We start from the raw sequence: 22,114 nt of genomic DNA, 5'->3' as shown, positions 1-22,114 counted from the left end.
AAGGTCCGCAACGCATCTGTGAGTGTGTGCATATGTGCGTGTAACAAGTTGGCAAGCTAGTGGCCCAAACAACGCCATCGCCGGCCAACTGCTCTCAGCCAGCGCCATTCACAGCTGGTGAGCTGACCAAATTCCATTGTATCATTTATCCTTCCGCCGACTAAAACCACTTTACTTCGATTATCCATACTCCCAATAACACTACTAGTAAAGTGCGTGTTAAATAGACAAGTGGGGCTGACTCAAGCCAAGACAATAGCTGGTAATTAAACAATAACAGCCTGTGGTCCGATCCGAAACTGAGACCTCCCCCTAGGAACTCCATCCACGCAAAGTGTAAATCAAATCAGCTCACGAGCGCATCTGCGAATAAATCGCATCTTCACCATAACATAAACAGCCGCAAGCTGCGAGAGGCGGGGAGCTGTAAGAAAGCCTCAAATTCTGGCACCGTTTGGCGGGCCAAAATACTTGAAAACTAAAACAACACAAATAGTGTTCCAAACAGCCGACGGCGCAGCGCGAATATTTGCCAGAATTCAAATTAATATGCAAACACCACGCCTCGCATTGCCGGGCGGACATGTGTGAGAGTGGGGAACCAGAACGGTGAAGGGAAGACACTTCAAATCCGCCGGATTGGATGAATAAGTCGAATATTGCCAGAGATAATCAACAATTAGCCAGCAAAGATACTACATTACGGCTTCCATTACGCTCTAGCCGCGACAGCAGTTGGAATCGACTACCGATATCGGAAGCAGTCAAACGAAGCAAATAGTATTAGTGAGAAAATTACTACCTAAACTCCACATTTTGTTCTCAATAACCGGTAAAAAGGTGAAGCAAGTTTATTATCGTAGCTATAGTCCGACGAATGCCGCCTACGTTAATGGTAGCGATTAAATGTACAATGAAATTGACTGTCCAAAAGGTAAGTGAGCTTTACAGCACACAATATAATCACAGGCCTACGTCCTTATGATCTCTGTAGCATTATCTGAAAGCATTATTTTCAATCATCGGTACGGGGACTCACTTGTTGCTGAAGTGTCCCCTTGCAAACGAGCTCTTAAGTTATAAGAATCCATACCACGTGTGACTTGGCTCTTGTGTGGACTGGGCTGAGATGGCTTTCAACGGCCGCAGTGTGGATGCAGCTGGAGCATTCCTTGGGAGCTATTATATATTAAAAGAAAACACGAGGAAATGCTTGCAAATATTTTGTCAATAATGCAGCTGAGAATAAAAGGAAAGCAAATGCCGAGGAGCAAAGAAAACATTCGGAAAGCCATGGGAAACCTCTGCTGGGGTGCCTGGTCCTGGTCCTGGCTGGGTGGCAATGGGTTTCCTGGCAGTGGTTTCTCTTGTTTGCTCCGTCGTTGCCGGTTCGTGGAAGTAGTCGTACAATGAATTTAAGAAACCATGCAGCAAACGACTGGAGAGGCGTTATGATAATCATATTACACATACGCCCCGTATGGTGAATAAATATATACGCCTTTGCACAGCCTTTCCTTTGTGCACAATTTACATATTTTCCTCTATTGTTTTGAAAGTCCTCATGCCGCACATTACTTATCAAAGAGGGCAGAGCACTGACAATGATGATATTGCAAAAGAAGTGGAACCCGAGGGTTGGCAAGGAGTTTGTGGTCACCCGTTTTTATGGGTTCGACTTGAAGATTCAACCTGCATCCCGATCTTCGTTGTCAGACTATTTCCGCACCTATTCTAGGGCTTCGAAAGGGTTATCCCCCTTCCAGATGGCGGCTGGCGGGACAGGAGCGTCGCCTGCTGGAATTTTTCAATTTTGCAGCTCGCTCGCATATTCTTTATTTCATTTTATTCGCTCGCATATTACGTATACAAAACCCACATGAAGACGTATTCATACGCACGCCTAAGCCGCCCGGGATGACAGGGGAACCTGGGCCGGAGCCCACATGCGATTTGCATAGGAAAAGGAGCATCATCGGGCTGGGAGTGGCGGAGTGGGCTGGCAGAGCAGAGATGGCCGCAGCCACGAATGAGATGTTGCTCTTGTGATTGTCTCTTCTTCCTGCTGCCATTTGCCGTTCCTTTGTCTGGGCTGTGTCGTCTGCCTTGCAGTTTACTTCCGCTTCCCTCTCTGCACCCTCTCCTGTGCCCGCGCCCCCTCGCATTTAAATACACATTTGAATTCCGTTTCAAGTTAGCGGGTGAAAAATAAAGGCAACGGAAGAGTGCCTGCAAAATTATCTTTTAAAGGTAAGGAGAATATGTAAAAATGTTATCCCCCGCCACATCGCAAGCGCGGCAGTAGCAGTGTGTGTGCTGTGGGACGAGGCATGTGGCGCATGAAGCTGGCAAAGCAGGCGCTAAGGCGTGGCACGAGCAGAGGCCAGAAGACGCTCACAAAAGGCGTCGTGAAAATAAAATAAAAATGTTAAAAAACACAGCCAGAGAAGGAATAAAGAAAAGCCAATAGCAGGAGCAGCAGAGCCAAAAGGATTTGCATGCGTGTATCTGTACGTCAGTGTGGGTTTCCTGGTTGCCAGGACTCGGGTCTCGGGACTCGATGCTCCCAGGGGAACTATTGTTCTTATTGTTGCCTTGGATATTTTCTACGCTGTTAAGTTGACGCAAAAGGATCTCCAGGATCTGCCCGCAAGCCCGGCATGTGAGTGTGCGTGCGGAAAGGTACTAAGTCGGAACAAAGCTCGAAATTATGCAACATATTTTTTATTTTATTTCCGTAACTAGCCCTCTTTGCCCTCTCGGTTCATTCCTTTGGCGGAGAGTTCGAAGCCTCGTGGCTAGTCGCAGGCTCTGTCTGAGTGCCTCGTTCAGAGGAAAAGTAATAAAATTACATCTCGAATGGAGCCTCCCTGCGAGCCTTTCAACTCCCAGTTGATTATGGAAATATGAGTGGAAACTTTTCCCCCTCTCGCCAGTCGCATTTGTGCAGCTCACGGTAATCTCTGACGGCTGACAATGAGTTAATTAGACCCTGGCGCAGATGGGAGTCTCCAGCCAGTCCGGGAAGCGGTTTGGCCTCCCCGCTGATCAGGTAAATGGGAAAATACCCAACTATTTGCTGAGAAACATGTTTGCCGGCATACTTTGAGTCCACAACAAATGTTCGTGCCATGTCCGGCGAAAATTTCTTGATTATGTATCTGCAAACCAAAATGTCCAAAAAATTTAATTAAAATTGTCAAAGTTAATTTCGCCCTGGCGTCGGAAAGGAAAACTACAAGCCAAATATGCAACAGTAAAAACAGAAACTGCAACTGAGAGAAGCGTAGAATATCCAAACATTCATGCGACAACAGAACATGAGGAATAGCACGGAACGAGGGTGGACACGGGTCTTGGCTAAAAGTCGAAGCCATGGTCCAACTTTTGCTGTCAGCCAAAGGGAAAATCAGGCTGCGGGGAGTGGCAAAACTTTAGTTTTCGGAGACTTTGCTTGGCGTTTTCAAATAAATTTAATTCAATGTCTCTTCAGTCATTCATACAATGGACACCGTCGCCCCACATCAACCAGCTACCAGGCCCGGGCATTGTTCTGCCAAGGTTGAGCTGAGCTCCATGTGCGATCCATTCAAGCATCACTCCTTTGGCTTTCATTGGCTTTTCAGCCGAGAACTAACTTAGCCCAACCCCACTCTCGATGTATGCAAATTGAAAAAGAAACGCCGAAACAGAACAGAGCTGAGCTGAACGAGGAATGACCAAAACGCAAAACTTTCCGACACTTAATGAATGGCCTCCGAAAAGCGAGTGGGGCCTGGAGGGACCTGGTTTTGAGGACGTTGCTTGATTGGCCCCGGCGCGTAGAAAGTGGAAGTGGCGAGTGCTTAATATGCGAGCACATGTTTGCTTTGACATACTTCTAATTGGGTTGTTTTGGGGGCGAGGCGGGCTGGGAAAGCTGGCTTTCGGACTGGTTGCCAAGTCAGCTTCACCTCAAAGGAGAAGACACCCAGGGACCTGAAAGGAAACGGACTTAAGGGAAGGACCAGGGCTGCCCGGCACGAAAGAAAGGATACGGCCATGCATATTAACAACCTACTTTCACGTAATGTCGGGGCGACCCAACTGGCCAAAGCGAGCCCGGGCTCGTGACTTACTCAAATGGACATTGGCAGGATGGCCGGAGATGGGGGCTAGGTCCTGGGAGGCATAAGCAAATGGAGGAAACTGACTATGAGCCCGTACGTATGATGACAGTCAGCAGGACGACCGAATTCTGGCTCAAGTGGCCGGGCATTTAAATTCAATCGTCGCCATTTTTTATGCGTTTCCTTTTCCTTTTTAATTTGCTCGTTCCAATGCTCCGACGTTTTTGAGGGGAGTGTCCTGGCGTGTTAGCTGTTAGCCACCCCCTTTCATTCTCCTCCGTTCCGTTCCGATCCGTTCCTCTACTCCCACTTCCGCTGTGCGCATATGCATGTGCTCCCTCTTCCTGTGTCCTTCGGTCTCTGGCCGGGCGAATGTCCTGCGGATGTAATAATTGTCAGCAGCAGTTTTGCGGTGCTAGTTTAAACGCAACCCACGCAAAAACTGCCAGCCATCGGAAATGCTAAAGTGAATTTTATGCTAACACACTCGATCCCCGTTTCCCGCTCCCCGTTATGCAAATCGCTGTGCCAATTGAATTTTTTCCGGAATAGATTTCGGCGTGTTGGCATATGAAATGCTTTTGGGTGGATCTCCGGATCCGCAGGGACTAGCAGGGTTCGATTATCGGTCTTACTAATCACATCTGCCCAGGTCCTTTGTCCGTCGCTCGCTTCTAATTAAGCTGGTAACTCCTTCAACTATCGTCCTTCTGTCCCCGCTACTCCTGATGCTGGTCCTGCTGTTCCCGCTGCATCGCTTTACATTAAATTACCGGCTGCCAATTACCCAGCGCACCGCAAAGCACACAAACACGGCCATAGATAAGCAGGCACACGCAGATACTGCTGGTGGCCCCGCCAGCGACATCAGCAGCCACATCCACATCAGCACCAACACCAACACCAGCAGCCACACCAACACCAACACAAATGAGCGCATTTAAAAACATTACCGCGCTGGGCGACAGCAACAACAAAGGGCGAGTAATAAAAGTGCATGGGCCGGGCGGGGGCCGGGGCCAACTTGGGGGTAAAAATTGCACAACATGACAGCAAAATGCATATTATGCATAATTAACTGTTTATGCGAATGAGTGACAAGCGAAAGGACATGGGGATGTCGCGCAAAAGGGCTGCGAAGGGGCGCGATGGGGGCCTATGACAATGATAATCACGGCGCTGATGACGATAATTACGGCGGGGATGATGACGATGATTGCATTTGCTGAAAGTGAAACAGCTGAAAGCAGCGCTCTCCGGCAGTCTCGGCCTTGCTAATTCAGACGTTGTGCTCTGTGGCTTTTAATAATTCACACCCCGAAGACAATGACGAGCAACCGAATGGTGGCAACGGTAGGAAAATGGGTTAAAAAATGGAAAGCAGCCACGGCGAGGGCTGGACATGGGGACGGAAGCGGAGGAGGGAAATGTCCTCTTGCGGATGGGCGGCCATCGGAGCCTTTGTCATCGGGGGCTGGCTGTCGTCGCTTTCACTTCGCAGGCCGTCAATTTGACATGTTTACCATGTGTCTGGGCTTCTCGTGTAACAAAAGGCTTGCTCGCAGTCCGCATGGAAGGAGGCGCAGCAGGGGTCAGAGGGGCAGTTGGTGAAACTTTTTAGACTCGAAGGATTCTATTTTTGCTCTGTTTTGTGGTCCTTTCATCAGGGAAAAGAGAGGAAAAAAAGGAGGAAGCTGGGAAACTGAGCAGGGATTTTTTGACCATGTGTGCGGTGCAAGTTTTGATGACATGACAACAGCGATCATTGTCTACAGTTGGCAGCAATGTGACTTAATAGGTTGTTGACTTTCGATTGGCAGACATGCCTGATGGAAAACAAGATGGGGCTTTCAATTAGTATCCTGCGCTGCAGCAGGCTCCGGCGACTGTCGCATTGATTAAATTATGCACAGCCCGGGCGAGGACACCGGCCTTAAAGCCAGGCCTAAAAAACCCAGCCCTAGCTGCTTCCGCCTCGACCCCTCCATGCATAATTCAGTGAACGATGCCATGGCAATTGCAAATTATGCAGAATTGCAGCCAAAACAGCAAGAAACTATTCAATTTCATTCATGTGCAAATATTTTATTACCCGCACACACAGACAGACAGCCGGCCAAATTAATTAATAAACGCAATGGCAACAATGACAAATTTTCCGCTTGGAAAACTGCAGCCATCAGCAGCAATAATACAGAGCATATTCAGTCGGACAAAGGATAAAGGACAAAAAAGAGTTCTATACTTGAATAACACCAGCTTTTAAATGCAGACATATTTTTGAACCCTTGCTAATGGCATTATTATTTTGTCGAGAAAAGGGAATCCCGTATATTTCGCTAATAGTTCGGCTTTAAACTATGACTTGAGCTTGCCTTTATCTTTAATAATAATGTGTGAATGGGAGGCTAAAGAATGCAAGGTCGTAGTTTACCGAAATAAAAAGGATCTTAAAGTCTGAAACTATAAGTAAAAGTGCCTTAAAAACAGGACTTTTATATTTAAAAACTATTCTAGTAAACTTACTGTAAAGATATGTATGTGAAAAGAAATATCTAACAATTCGCATATTGATATTTATTAAGGTGAACTTTTCATTATTTTCAAATTTGTTTGTGTTCTAAATTTTTTGTTATATTTGATTGCTTTATTTAATTGGTTAGTTTGATGTTACCAGGCGCTTCTGAGGGGCTTTGCGGTGCATAAATCGTATATAAAGGGCTGGAAGGCGCGGATGTTCTTGGGCGAAAATCAGATTGCCGCATCCATATTTCATTTGAAACCTTGAGGCAGGCAACTTGAAAATGCAGCTTCAGAGTCGCTCTTTTGTCAAGCCAAAAAACAAAAAAGGAAAAACCTCAGCCAGCGACAAAACAAAAACTGAAAGCCAAAGAGCCAGCCGCTGCACACAATCAAAAGGAACTGAAAGTGCTCAAGCATCAGAAAAAACTTCAAAGTCGGCTTTTCCTTTTCCATTCCCCCTCGACTCAATCTTTTTTCGTTTACGGTGGCTTTTCCTACTCCACCACCGCCAAAGCTCTCCTCGATGTCAGCCGGCCTTTTTTAGGGCTTTCGGCAGTTTGGTGCAGTTTTTAATTTCATTTGAAAATGCTTAAAATGCTGAATTCTTTTTGTCTACGCGTTTCCCTTTGTTTCTAGAATACCATGACATTGTGGCACCCCATTCCCAGTGAGCACGGGGCTAAATCCCGAGCTGAGGCTGGAGCATATCTTTCCCCGAACTGAGAACTGAGCAAACTGAGCAGACAAGTGAGGAGGCAGTCGAAAGTCGCGACTTGGTTGCGTTTGTTGCAAGCAAAGTTGGCAACGTTTGTGCATAAATGATGGGACTGTCCCTGTGTGCGAGTGCACCATTGTATTTACTGAACGTTGCACATACGCCGCGTTGGCTCCTCGCAAAAAACCGCAAAAACGAAGGAAAATCCAGCCCCACACAGACGCACAAAGTCAACACTCGCAATTATGTGTCGCAACTGGAACTGGCTTCATGTGCATGTGCCCGGTTGCCGGCCGGCTTGCAGAGTTGCCAGCCATTTGTGATGTTTTGGCTGGCACGCTATCAGAGCGCACACAAGTCCAATGTCAAATATGCGACTCTCGACTCACGACGTTGGCAAACAAGACAATGAAAATACTTCCCCATCTGTCTCCTGTCCGCCATTCCGCCACTCAGTTGTTCCCTTGGATGTTTGCTTCGTCTGCCGGCGGCAGCGTCAGCCCTCGGCGTTGGCTTTAAAAAACAAAGTAAACTGGCTCGGACGCACCAGAGATGCGAGCGTGATGCGAGTCGAGTCCTGCCCCAGAGATACCATACTCTACCTAATTTATTAATATAATCCTACATTTAGGCTAGCCACGAGACATCGAAAGTTAGAATAGCTAAAGTCAAAGTCAAATGATTTATACAATCAAGCACATCTTGGTACAAATATGTACAGTCGTTCGACTATAAATCTTCGTATTGATATTCTTAAGATCTTTAGCGTTTTTAACATACAAAAATTACGTCAAAAATGCTACTGTTACAGTTTACTTGTTTGTTTTTAGATGTAACAACAAACCGATGATATAAAATAAGCTTCAATAGACAAATTTGAAAACTTTTTCTATTTTAAATACTAATTAAAATATTGATTATATTTGTTAATTAAATAGAACTGCGAACGGGTGAATCAGTTTATCATTCTCGAAAAGATTAACTTGCTTTTCTAGTCTTCAAAATCAAGTTGGTATTGGACTCAAACTAATTTAATTAGCGCTATTTACATAAGCATTTCAATTACTTACATTGGGATATATTACGAGACAGCTTCTAGTGAACTGTGTCCAGGAATCGCCAATCACGAGGCCACCGCTGCCACGCACTACTGTCGTCAGTTGAGCTCGTGCCACATTCCTGCTAGCCACATGATTTTGTCATTCGGTGAATGCGACCAAACTTTGCCGTGGGTCTGGAGCTGCGGGCAGGGTGCACGGCTAGAAGTACAATTGCTTTTATGAAATTAAATTACAACACACATATTTAAGCTTTCAGAACAGGGGTCGGGGAAGGGGCAGGTTTGAAAAGAAAACTGGCAACTTATGCGGTCTCAGGGAAGTAATAAACCCGGTGAGATCCTGCAATCTAAAGAAAGTCCTGGATGAAAGGAAGCACTCCTAAATGGCCAAAAGTAATCAATTAATGTCCATCGCAATCGATAAGCATTTTAATTTGAATTACTCGAGTAATTGAATGAAGATTTCATATAAAATTATCGTCAAGTGTCTGGCAGCCTGGGAGAGAGGAGCCCAGACTGGAGGCTTCTTTGTAATGCAATCAACACAAGCTGAAATTCGGCTTTCCTTTGAGTTACGCCTGCTTTTTTCCCTTGGTTCCGAGACTGAAATGACCGCAAAACTCAATAGACACATGCCAAAGTTAAAGCTGCAAATGTAATTAAATAATTGCAATTAAACATGAGCAACGGGCGCTAAAGGAACTTGAAAATTACATAAATACCTCAAATAATCAACACATTATCAACTTTTACGTAATTACACATGCAGGATGCAGATACAGATGCAGATGGAGCCTCAGATGCAGATGCAGATAAAGTTGGATCTCGGCAGATGCGGAGGCAGCCCATACAAAGCCCAACAATGCGAATCGACAAACAGGGCTGACTGACAAATAGATGGACAGACCGAACAACAATTGTGGCGTAATTTGGCAAATGGAAATGGATACGTTTAATAACTAAACTAAATAGAAAGCCATTCCTGTCTCTGTCTGTGTCTCTGTCTCTGCCTCGGTCTCCTTCTCCAATGGATATTTGTTTATTTGCATGGAAATTCGGAATTAAACTATTGAATCATTGAAGGCCCTTTGATTCGGGCTATGCGTGGAACGTGTCCAGGTCCGATTTCTCAGATTTCCCTCGTCCTGCATGGGCTGGGAGAGCAAATCAAACAGTGATTGCAAATTTTAATAGGATTTAAAAATTCTAAATTGCTAAACAAGACTTAAGACTCCCCCTCGAAGGGGTTTGTGTTCGTGTGTGTGCTCGCCCCTGGGCGCCTGGCATCCTTGTAGCCACAAGTTGCTGTGGTTGCGAGCCCAAAGTGGAATTGTTTGTAATGCGTCGGTGGGAACGACAGCATTTCTGGCGCAGTAAAAGCGGGTCACAAGTGCCCTTAACGAGGATTAATTTAAATCATATTTTTAATTTACTGGAGTCTGTTGAGGCAGTTGACGGGGGCCTTTTGTTCTCCCGCCAATGGCTCTGTCTTGCAGACCATTTGTGCGCTCTTGTGTACTGTGGAGAGGTATGGCTGAGGACCTGGGTTTCTATGGCCCCTCATAACACCCCCGCAACAGCCTGGCTGCCTCCGATGGTCCAACTGTCCGACCTCTAGAATGCAGTGCCAAAACAATTTCTGTGTTGCCTCGAAACTCGAAAGCTCTCAATCGAGCAGCGACTTCTGACTCAGCCGCAATCAGAGGAAACTTTACGCGCTTCGCCGGTGCTGTAATTCAAGACTGGCCCGAGCAGGTCAAGCTGACAACAACCGAAAACCGGAGAACAATAATAAGGGGAGCAACAATGCAACTGCCAAATGCCCGTTGCAGGTGGCAGACGGCGGAACAGCAGCAGAAGAAAATAGTTTAAGTGCAAAATTTTACGCTTTATCGAATTACCCGCGGGGGCTTTAACTTACAGCCGAACTTTCGGATGAGCAAAACTTTGCCTGCACCCAGCTGCCACTGGGCGGTCAGGTCACAATTTATGATTCTAAGGTGTTGCAATGAAAGTACGAACACGAGCGCCCGCCGCCCTCTGCTGCGATTGCTGGGGTAAATTTGTTATATTTTCTTACTGTCAGCCAGACCATTTGTTAAATGAGTTGGCAAAGCTAATCGAAAAGTTACGGCGTACACTCTGGGAGCTGCCGCGAGAGATCTCGGCAGATGCACCGCCTTGACCTGGTTCCCAGTCCACCTGGACGTGTCCACTACGATGACCGGCACAAACAAACGAATAAATAACGCCGAAGCAAGCAATTTAGCCGGGGAGCATACGGTCCCCCGAGGACGAGCATTCGGGAGGCTGCAATAAAAAAATAATTTATAACAAAGCGGCCAGGAGAAAGAGGCTGCCGGAGCGGTCCCAAAAACGCTAAAGTAAGATTTATGCAAATCGGAAGTAAACATTAATCAAATTTTTTATCCTTTGTTGCTTGTTGTTGCCCTGTGCCACGTGCAGGCTTGGTGTGTGTGGGAGTGGCCTAGCTTCTGGCGCCACTCGCTAGATTCTGGGTCACCGATACGACACCGAAATCGGAAACGGAAACACAGGCCACCTCCGAAAGGCGTAGAAAGTGTTTTTCACCACGAACTTCATAAATTAAAGCTTCATACGTCAGAAATGGCAACGTCTGAGGACCCGAGCGCCCAGCGCTCTTTGGAATCATTTATATTCAACTATCAAATTTCAGAAATGTCCTTAAGAATATGCAGTTCAGAGTCTTTTGGGAATGTGTGGGACCAGTGCTCGCACTCAAAATTCTTAACCAGAACTCAGCCAAGAACCCAAGTGACAGAATATTTATCTACATTCCTTCCTAGGCGCTATTTAATAAGATATTGCACAGTTGACGTTGTCATGTGTCGAATAATTTGTGGATTAATTGGATTAATATCCAATACATTTTGGTTAATAAATTTTTTTTACGATAATTATTTTATGATTATGATTATATTTTAGCTTCAGCTAATGCGATTATAAATGAGCGTAATTTATAAAATTAAACGACTGTGGAATTTCTATGCCGTACTTACCAGGAATCCATCGCCGTCAGCAGGCCTGATGACTGATTGCAAGCTGACAATCTTAATTTCAATGGAGTAAAATAGTGTATACAGTCTTCCACAGCCTAAAACAAATTAACGAGTAATCAAGTCCCATCTACTAATCGTCAAGTAAAAACACAATTGATCATTTTGAGGCAGCTTCACTGAATGGCCGCGGGGCATCGCGCCGCTCCTCAATGCTGGTGGTAAAAGCAACGCTAGTTGCATAAACTGTGCTGACAATAAGAGTCAGACAGAAGAAATCTGGAATTGCACTTTTACTTAACAGTAAAAAGTTAAGTATAATAAGCACTAACCAAAATGCCTTTCAAAAACGAATAGCTTCGACAGAAAGTTCGGGAACTAATAATTGAACCCGAGCACGCCTTGCAGTAGTGCTCGCAAAACATCAGAGCACTATCGATACTATCGATGTTTGACATTTTTTTTTTTCAAAACATCGATTTTGTGTTTTTACACTATCGATATTTTTTGGCGTAAAAGTCTTTAAATTAAACCAAAAATTGAAATGAATTTCTTTATATATTAGCGAAATTCTTATTTTGTGAAAAAAGCAAAGGGTTATAAAATTTTACTACTTTTGTCTAGAACCAGCAAATTTACTTTTGTGAATAAATGTGTGTGCTTGCAGAAAACCACACCAATTCGGACGAAGAAGGGAGCCTCCAAAAAGTAGGAAAATCCGGATATTGAAAATGTTCAAACAAACTCGAGCTTTTTACCATTAAAATAATTAAATAAGGCAGACGATTTGTTGTCATAAAATAGAGAATTAAACTATTAAAATCAGGGATGATGATTATTGTCCCTATTTTTAAATGAGTAAATCAATCACTTCCAATCAACATAGGACAAGCATGACTAGCACGTTTTTATCCTTTAAGGATACACTATGAATATCCTTGATGATTTTTAATTTTTAATTGTTATATAAATTCTTCTATTGTTAAACATTATTTTTGAGCAAAAAAAATAAAAATCACAAATAATCATTATGCTTGAGCAAAAAAATTAAAATTCAAAAATAATGATTATTCGTGATTTTTATTTTTTTTTTGTTCAAAATAAAACTCCCCAAGCCACAACTTTTGATCCTTTAAGGATATTGCCAATATTGCCCTATGTCCTTATAAAGGGACCCTAGAGCAACAATTGACAACAACAACAACAAAATGTATTTTACCTGTGTTTGTTGCAATTATTTAATATAAGGTGAGTTTTATTTTGAACAAAAAAGAATATAAATCCCGAATAATCATTATTTTTGAGCTCTATTTTTTTTTGCTCAAGCTCAATGATGATTATTTGTGATTTTTACTTTTTTTTTTGCTCAAAAATAATTATTAGACTTGATTTAAAAAACTAAAAATCGATAAGTAATCATTACAAAGTAATTTTTTAAAATATTACTTATAATGATTACGGTCCCTGATTAAAATGATTTGATATATATATATCTATATCTATATATATATATATATAATCGATACTATCGATGTTTCGCTCGTAAACACATTGAAAAATCGATAGTGGAAAACATCGATTTTTTGCCAGGTCCACCTTGCTGAAAAGAGACCAGCGTTGTAATAATAGTGCAAACAAGCTATTTTGTTTAATATAGAATAAGAACTATCGACATGTATGTATTAGAAATACCATCCCTAAGAATAGGCACTTCCGGATTGACTGCAAATAAAGGCGCCACGCAAATAAATTGAATCTGAAAGTTTTTACTTTTAATAGCCTAATCAGGCTTATTACAAGCGTTGCCGTTTTAGACTTTTTCCGCTATATCTGGCTGTTTTCTAACGCAAAATCCGGGATAAATTGAAAACTAGTGGCTAGCGGGCAATATGGTTTTTTTCAAAGCAAATTATATTTTATTTTCGCTTTTGAAAAAACATCTGACAGCTTCATGTTTCACTAGTACTGAGACGACGAAAATCAGCTGTAACAATTGTTATAGCACAACCGCTATATATTTTGCTCGATAACCAGTGTGACCAAAGAAATTAAGCAAAAACCATGACCATGGTCTCACTAGATTTCTAAACAAATGTGTTAATAAATATGGCATTAAAATGGCCTTTGTGGGTTAAATCCCATATTATGGGCTTCGCCTTGACAGCACTTATCAATAAATTTATAATAGTTTAACTTGGCTCGTTAAGAAATTAAAAATGACCAAATCTCAATCATTTTTAAGAATTTTGAGAATTTTCGAGAATTGAAAAAAAAAATTAAATGTAAACGGTATTAATTGATTATTGAACCGATCTGCTATATTTTCAATGTCGATCCACAATGTACTTACAAACATTACACATGTATGTAAGTAGCTCCTAGCTACAGCAAGAGGCGGGTGTGGGGTCGCGACCCGAGCGCTTGGTGATCGAGAGTCGCGTGAATTCCTCGGCTGTTGTCGGGTGGATTCCCACCGTGTTCAGCAAGGTCTTCACTGTCAGGCCCGACTTGAGCGCCGCGGCGAAGCCCTGGATCACTTCGCCGGCCACTGGGCCGATATAGTGGAGACCCAGGATCCTCTGGTCTCCTGCCATCTCCGCTACCGCCTTTAGATAGCAGTGGCGTACGCTCTTTTGGGGGATGAAGAACTCAGTGGGCTTGTAGTAGCCATGGAAAACCTCGATGTTGTCTGCGCCGTGTAGTTCGATGGCAGACTCCTCGGACATACCGACGCAGGAGTACTCCAGAGGAGTGAACACCGTCGTGGCCACGTCTGCGTAGTCCATCCTCTGCGTGGAGCCGGCGAATAGGCGTCTGGCGAGAAGACGGCCCGACAGGATGGCCACTGGTGTGAGCTCTGGTCGCCCGTGAATGATGTCGCCCACGGCGAAGATGTGTGGTACATTGGTGGCCTCCGAGGCGTCCACCACGATCTTGTCGTTCAGAGTCTTCACTCCGGCGGCCCCTAGGTTGAGGTCGTCGATCAGACCCCGTCGTCCGATGGCCCACAACACTGTGTCGAAGACATCGCTGCCGACGGTCTGCGTCGTGGTGTTTAGGTACCTTACCAGCAGCCGCCCATCCGACTGCCGCTCCACTGAGCTGGGAACGGTGGTGTTCAAGAAGCTAACGCCGCGCTCAGACATCATGGCGGCCAGGAGCTCAGACATCTGCCGATCAAAGCCGCGCAACACGATCGAGCGCACCATCACTGTGGGATCGTAGCCGAGGCCCTTGAGGAAGCAGGCGCACTCCAGGCCGACGTATCCGGCGCCCACCACGAGCGTGCGCCCCGGCTCCCGCTCGTAGCTAAAGATGTCGTCACTCGTTATGCCCAGCTCCATGGCTCCGGGAATGTCAGGGTAGCGCGGCCTCCCTCCCACTGCCACCACCACGTACTTGGCGGTCACCTGTCGCCTGTCGCCTTCTTGGCCTGGCTTTGGGTAGTACATAATGGTGTGGCTGTCGACAAAGGCGCCCATAGAGTTGACGTACTCCACCTTTTTATCGCGCAGGTCCACGCGCGTCACCCAGTTCACCGACTTGATGTGGTTCTGCACGGAGCGCACCAGCTTGCGCCAGTCGGGTCGGAGGTTCCGGTCATCCACGTTCCAGCCGTAGGCCACTGCCTCGTGCACCGCCTCGCCCAGCAGCGATGCCTGGTGCATCAGTTTCTTGGGGATGCAGCCCACGTTCACGCAGGTGCCGCCGATACCCCACTTTGTACCGACCGGCGTGGGCTTCACGTAGTCGAAGCAGAGCACGCGAGCTCCGCAGTCCACCGCCTCCTTAGCGCACGCCAGGCCAGCCGAGCCACCTCCGAGAACCACCAGGTCGTAGTCGTAACGCGGAAAAGAGCCTGTGTGGCGGCACCAGCGGAGGGCGGAGTGGCTCCGTATGAGGTCGGTAGCTCGCAGCACCTTCAATAGCGACATTTCTACCTTTTGGGGTGTGTTCCGATTAAAAGGGTTCGGAGTTACTGATAAGTGTTTGAAAAACTTCAAATTTTGGATCCAGCACTGACAGCGGGTGAGAGCTTTAAATCGACTGAAGTTCCCTTAGCCCACTTGAACGATTGCACACCTCGGTTGGCAGTCAAATCTGAAATAGAAATGGAACCAAACGCGATTCCACCCCTATATGAGGCCGGCCACCGAGTTTTTGTGGAGTCCGTCAGGAATCTGGCCGGACGAACGGGCGATTCAATTTCAAAATGATTTATGTGGGTTTCTGGGCCAGAAAAGTGGGGTTAGTCTGCTACCATGATTGGCTCATCGGGGAACTAGTTCAGCGAAACTAATAGCTCGCGCTGGGGGACTCCACTGTTTCTCGGCCTCAATCGACGAATATCTTACTCAAATTTTCTTTAGCCGCCAGAACACTTTCCTTCCGCCTTCAAGACCGTGCCTCAGCACACATATACAAATCCAGTGAAATGGTGAAATGTCAGTTCCAATGATTTATGCTCCTCGGCCATGGACCATTTGGAATTTTTGGCAGTCCCGTTGGTAACCAGTTTCCTGTTCTCTCCCCTCCAAGTAAATGGCGTTCTGGTCTGCTGCCTGTCCAGTCACAATTCCAATCCCAACCCACACTCTCACCCAATACAAGACCATGTCCATGGCTATCCTAATTTCTAATCTAATATTTTTGCCTACGAGCGCCGGGGCAACGGGCGGGCTTGCTAGGAAATTCCTTGCCTCCGATGCTCGGCCATGTCCGTCGCCTGCTTTGGCTATGATTTACTTTTGCGGTTTGTTTTTGGTGCGTTTAACCGCAAATATTTAATGGTTTTATTTCTCCGATGCCTGGACAGCCCTCAGCTGCGATTCATTTGTACATGTCCTGGAGTGCGAGTGTGTAAGTGAGCCCGGCTGTGTGAGCGTGCTGGGTATCTATGCGTCTGCTGTTCTGTGGCATATTTATTAGTTGAACCCAACGACCCAGTATTTGTAGCTGCGGCAAGGTTAAGTCCTTGACTGATGGCGACCCAGTTAAAGGCGGCAGAGCAGCCAGCTGCAGCAGTTAGTGCCCCGATTCTTCCCGCCCAACATTCCGGGTCATCGCCATCCAGCTCGACCTCCAGCGCTCTGGGAATCTGCTGCTGTTTCCGCTGTTGAGTAGGAGGCATTGAAGGGAACTGGACACCCGGCAGCGGATGAGACAGCGGATGAGACCACCAAGTCGTCCTGTAGCTGAAGTCTCCCATTTTTGTACATGATAGGGTGAAATGATTCATTGAGATAAGTTAAGAACCTATTCTATATTCAGTAATTTTTTATTATCTTTATAGATATAAACACATAGACCTTGTAATTATATGTTGGGTATAACAAAATCCTATAAACAATTTTGGTATGGTAATGATAGGTATGGTGACCTTTATATTTCACATTTGCTTACTTACTTTACACACATTTGAGTTTATAAACTACCAACTAATTTGATTGCTTTCTCTTGCAGGTAAGTGACTTTCACTCTCATTTGGGTGAGTACAATGACGATTATTTACAATATCTCTGGGGCTAGAAGCAATTTAAATAAACGAATTAAAATTTAAAAATTATCCAACAAAGAAACTTTGCCAAGGAAACGAGGAAAACTCTTGGAATTGATGCGATAAAAGTTTAATTCAAAGTAAGGCTTTCTTGGCCGGCAGACCTAATGTGCTGACAATCGTGGGATTCCAGGTACTCATACTTGGACCGAGCTCTTGGTATAATTTAAACTTGAGAATGACCAGAAATGGGCCTATGCTGCAAAGGGAAACGAGAATGGCACTAGGCTGGGCGGAGAATCAGCAAGAAAACTTTTGAAAAAGTTGTAAAAAATGAAAAAGTTTCGCCAATAAACATTAAAAAAAACTTTTGCGCCTCGACCCACCTCTCCATTTTATGATTTGAATCGCTCCGCACGCACCAGGCCTGCTCTTTTTGTGGTGGCACCTGCCTAGCGACAAGTTTATCAAACCGAATGAAGCTCAATTTCGGAAAAGCCCGAAAAGTTATCTTTATATTTCTGTCTGTTGCCAGGCCAATGTCGAGGGCCCCATGGAGGACGAGTTCTTGGACGAGTCGCCCGCCCTTTGGAAGCGTAATCAGACAAAAGGTCAAATAATTCATCAAATATTAATTAAGTTTGCGCCTAATTAGTTTGATTCAGCCGCCTTTTGCCCGGGGACGGACATCAAAAAGGTGTTGGCTCCGGGCCCGAGGCGCAATTCTGCCAAAATCGCGAGCAAAGGGCTCATCTCTGGAAGGGACCCCTGTGATGGCACAATTGCCCAATTAACGTCTAATGATGGCGAGAAGGTAAATGTATATGCTCGGGTCAAAAGTTAAACAATTTTACAAGCCAAATATTTAACAAGTGGGTGGCCAGATCTTAGGATAAATCGAATATTCATAGCAACTTAACAAAGGCCAGAAAATCGAACATTACTGAAAAAGTTTCGAATGAAAATCAATAGTTTATTTGAGTTTGTTTGCTCATATATTTCAGAAAGCAAACTTTCGCAGCAATTATTTAATTTGTTGCCAATGTGGGACATAAAGTGTTCGATTCTTTTTCAATTTCCCCCTGTTGTGTCCGCCGTTCCCTCGCTCCCCGAGCAAAATGTTTCATTCCATGCACAAATATTTAATTTCGTTTATTGAAGTATTTGCTATTTGGTTTGGCTTTCGACCAGTTTATGAGGTGAGGGTGAATGTTAGAGGGGATACTGGGAAGGGGGTGACTTGGACCACACACGTGCCTGGCCGCACGCAACTTCTTGACCAACATTCCGTTCCGAGCCAAGTCTTTACAAATCCGGAAGGCCTGGGCCGGTTTCGGGCTTTATTTGCAGTTGAATGTTTGTTTGCTAACTGGCCCCACTTGGAACAAAAATTTTATTAATTAATTTGAAATGGTTGCTGTTGACGCTGTTGTGGCGGGGTCCAGGATTGGCTGCGCCAGCAAAAAGGATTCCAGTTAGGGACGGCTTCGAGTTCGATTAGTTTTTATAGGCAAATTATTTTGAAACAAACTAGGTGCAAGGGATAGCTTTGATTTCGAGGCTGCCTTTCAAATCCAAATTTGTTTGCGGGAAAGTTTCCGCTTTAATTGATTTTGCTTGGGTCTGCTCGATTTGGAGAACGCCCTTTGGCGTTGACTTCAATTAATAAGGAGTCAAGATCAGGGACTTATCTTAGAATAAACTAGACTCATTTGTTTTTAATATTCATAAACCTATTCTCCGTTTGGGTTCCCCGTTCGGTTCTCTATTCTGCAGAGACTATAAATGTAGGCCATAAAAATTCCAATAAATGCGTAAACCCAAATCCTCAAAATTGGCCAGACATTGCCCAAACGCTGTCTTTACGAGCCTTCCTCACTCTCATGTTTCGAACCCTCCACAAAGTCCGGGGCCCGGAGCGTGAATAAATGACTTGAAAATGTTTTTAATTGCAGAGGAATATTTTGGGCAGATTACATAACTAGCATTCGAGAGCTGGCCCTCGCTCGTAAAATGCTTCGCCCACACACAAATGGTTAGAGAGTGGGAACCAACGCCCGAGGCCGCACCATCCTGGAGGCTTTCGCTTCCCTGGACATTGCTCTGCTCAACGAGGGTACCCAGCAAACCTTCAATAGGGCGGGAGCAGGGTCCATAATCGACCTTACTTACGCTAGCAGCGCACTAGCCTGCCAAGCCAGGTGGAGAATAAGCGAAATCTACACAGCCAGCGACCACGAGGCCATCCTCGTTTCCCTCGGCGATAACCCACCCCGCAGATCGGTTCCGCCTAGCGCAAACAAGGCGTACCGGCAGGACACGTTCAACGCCCAAGCGTTCTCGGGTGCCTTAGCGGGCCTAGCCACCGACGAAGCGGACAGTGCCAATGTCGCTGCGCTCAAGCTGGCGGTAGCGGTCGAGCGTGCATGTGACGCAAGCATGCGGCAACGGAAAACGTTCCGAAGGCACCACAAACCTGTCTACTGGTGGAACGATGACATAGCTACCATACGCTCATCTTGCCTCCGAGCTAGAAGGCAAGCCCAGAGAGCGCGCGGCTCCCCGGATCTTCCAGCCCGTAGCGAGGCGTATAAGATCGCAAGGGCTGCCCTGAAGAAGGCGATAAGGACCAGCAAAAGAGAGTGCTTCCTTAAGCTCTGCGATGACGTCGAGGATGACCCATGGGGCGGGGCATACAAAAAGGTGGTGAAGCGCGTGAACGCCGGCAGCAAAGCACCATCGGACCCGGAGGCCCTGGAAGGCATAGTTCGGGTGCTTTTTCCAGTTGGTCATCCGCTGCATTACCCAGTGAGCAGAGAGTCCTTGGAGATTTGCCCGGTCTCGGAGCAGGAAATTGTTTTGTCCGCTAGGTCCCTAAACAACAAGAAGGCACCGGGTCCCGACTCGATCCCTAACAGGGCGACCAAAATGCTGCTCTCCCTGCATCCCAACGTGATCGCCGAGATCTTTAACAAGTGCCTGGCGGAAGGTACGTTCCCAGAGCGATGGAAGCGACAGAAGCTCCTTCTTCTGCCGAAGCCGGGGAAGCCCGCGGGAGAGGCGTCGTCGTACAGACCCATCTGTCTGCTGGACACGATCGGGAAGGTCTTCGAGAAGGTGATCGTCGCGAGGCTGGAGGCTGCAATAGAGCGCGCGGGCGGACTCTCGTCAAAACAGTTCGGTTTTCGGAAACGTAAATCGACTCTGGACGCCATCGAAATGGTCACCAACTTGGCCGCGAACGCCATCGCAGGCACAAGATGGAAAAATGGCGCCAAAGAGTACTGCCTAGTGGTAACACTGGACATCCGAAACGCTTTTAATTCTGCGGATTGGAGGCGGACACTGGAGGCCCTGGAAGCTTTCAACATCCCCGGTTACCTACTGAGGATCATCCGCAGCTATTTCAGCGAAAGGACGCTCATCCTGGATACCTCCTCGGGCTCCAGAACGCATGAGGTCTCAGCCGGAGTCCCGCAGGGCTCCGTCCTGGGTCCTCTGCTCTGGAACACGATGTATGACGGAGTGCTTAACCTTCCGCTAACCGCAAACACCACCATAGTCGGCTTTGCCGACGACGTGGCACTGGTGGTCGTAGCGAAAGAGCTGGCAGAGGCTGAGTCAGCGGCAAACAGCGCGATCAGAGCGGTCGAGTCCTGGCTGGCAGTCGCCGGCCTAGAACTTGCCTCGCATAAGTCGGAAGCAGTACTGATTTCCAGCAGGAAGCGCGTGGAGACGGCCGAGATACGGGTAGGCGGCCTCCCAATCACCTCGCAGCGCGCGATAAGATACTTGGGCGTCATCTTGGATACACGCCTCTGCTTCAGAGAGCATCTGGAGTATATACACAAAAAGGCCAGCGAAACAGCAAGATCTCTCTCCCGAATCCTGCTTAATACCAGAGGCCCTAAGCAGTGCAGGAGGAAGCTCCTCACGAGTGTGATAACCTCGCAACTTCTCTACGCAGCCCCAGTCTGGGCAGAGGCAGCGAAGGTCAAAAGCTACGTGAGGGGCGCGGAAGGAACCTACCGCTTGAGCGCACTGAGAGTAGCGTGCGCCTTCAGGACCGTCTCCGACGAAGCGGCCCTGGTCATTGCGGGGCTGGTGCCGCTAGGCGACCTAGTGCAGGAAGCCCAGGAAGCCCGCCTCCATAGCGTACCGGACAATCCAACGGCAAGGCGCGAGGCCAGGGGGAGTGCCAGGAGCAGAAGCGTTGCCAGGTGGCAGGACAGGTGGGACAGATCCACCAAAGGCCGCTGGACCCATCGCCTGATTCCAGACATCAAAAGCTGGATAAGTCGGAAGCACGGAGAAGTCGACTTCTACCTGACTCAGGCTCTTAGTGGTCACGGATGCTTCAGAAGCTACCTGAAGCGATTCGGTCACGACACCGAGGATCACTGCCCAGAATGCGGGACCGGGGTGGAAGAAAATGCGCACCACGTACTATTCGACTGCCATCGTTTCCACCATGAGCGGCAGGCGCTGGAGGAAGCCGTGGGTACGGCCATCTCAGTGGACAACCTGGTTTCCACCATGCTGGTCAGCCAGGTGACCTGGGACGCGACAGCCATGTTCGTGGCCAGCGTCTTGAAGACCTTGAGGACCATGGAGAACGAGAGGAGGACGCGAGCGGAGTAGGCGGCCTGCATATCGCGCGAAGCAATGCCTAGCGGCGGTACCGCGCGATACGGCCCTCTACACTGTTTCTGTTTGTCCTTCCCATCAACCCTGTGTTACTTATGTAGTTATAGTCTTAAATGTTATGTTTTATGTTTTTTCAAATAAAAGAATACAAAAAAAAAAAAAAAAAAAAAAAAAAAAAAAAAAAAAAAAAAAAAAAAAAAAAAAAAAAAAAGAGAGTGGGATATCTGTTCCATAATGCCACATAAACCGTTTCGTATCCTGCATATATTTTTCTGTTAGGACCAGCCAGAAACAACAGCAGCCGCAATTAAACCATGGCAAGCTCGGCAAAATGCTGTGCGTAGATACTACCCTCCCTCTTCTCTAGTCTCTTCGATATCAAGTATACGACACGATGGCCACATTTCTATGTGTGTGGTAAAGTGCGAATTACAACACTTCCTGCCGGGATCTCGATTGTGGCTTTCTTTTAGGAGAACGATACTCAACCAAAACCTTGTTTTGCTTTGTGTACCGACGAAGTGG

The 22,114-nt window shown here is 46.4% G+C and overlaps 2 protein-coding genes and 1 long non-coding RNA gene across 11 annotated transcripts in view; 1 reads left to right on the top strand and 2 right to left on the bottom strand.

Moving 5' to 3' along the window:
* LOC138928320 (uncharacterized) overlaps window positions 1-11,830 on the bottom strand; it is a 151,213-nt gene extending 139,383 nt beyond the window's left edge. For 4 of the 5 annotated variants that reach the window (XR_011444831.1, XR_011444833.1, XR_011444834.1 and 1 more), the window contains exons 1-3: window positions 11,778-11,830; window positions 11,449-11,724; window positions 8,418-8,606 (exon numbers count right to left, since the gene is read on the bottom strand). This is a non-coding gene — a long non-coding RNA (uncharacterized lncRNA). The remainder of the gene's footprint in view (window positions 1-8,417; window positions 8,607-11,448; window positions 11,725-11,777) is intronic. The other variant, XR_011444835.1, reaches the window with a different exon arrangement.
* Window positions 1-22,114, top strand: part of Ten-m (teneurin transmembrane protein Ten-m) — a 347,516-nt gene that overhangs the window by 53,157 nt on the left and 272,245 nt on the right. The window lies entirely within an intron of this gene.
* Trxr2 (Thioredoxin reductase 2) lies at window positions 13,742-15,497 on the bottom strand. The gene has a single exon (XM_017181074.3). The coding sequence runs from the start codon at window positions 15,378-15,380 to the stop codon at window positions 13,824-13,826; it is 1,557 nt and encodes a 518-aa protein (XP_017036563.1). The 5' UTR covers window positions 15,381-15,497; the 3' UTR covers window positions 13,742-13,823.

The sequence above is a fragment of the Drosophila kikkawai genome, chromosome 3L, assembly GCF_030179895.1.
Source record: "Drosophila kikkawai strain 14028-0561.14 chromosome 3L, DkikHiC1v2, whole genome shotgun sequence".
In the NCBI taxonomy this organism is placed as follows: Eukaryota; Metazoa; Arthropoda; class Insecta; order Diptera; family Drosophilidae; genus Drosophila; species Drosophila kikkawai.
This window is presented reverse-complemented; position numbering and strand designations above follow the sequence as displayed.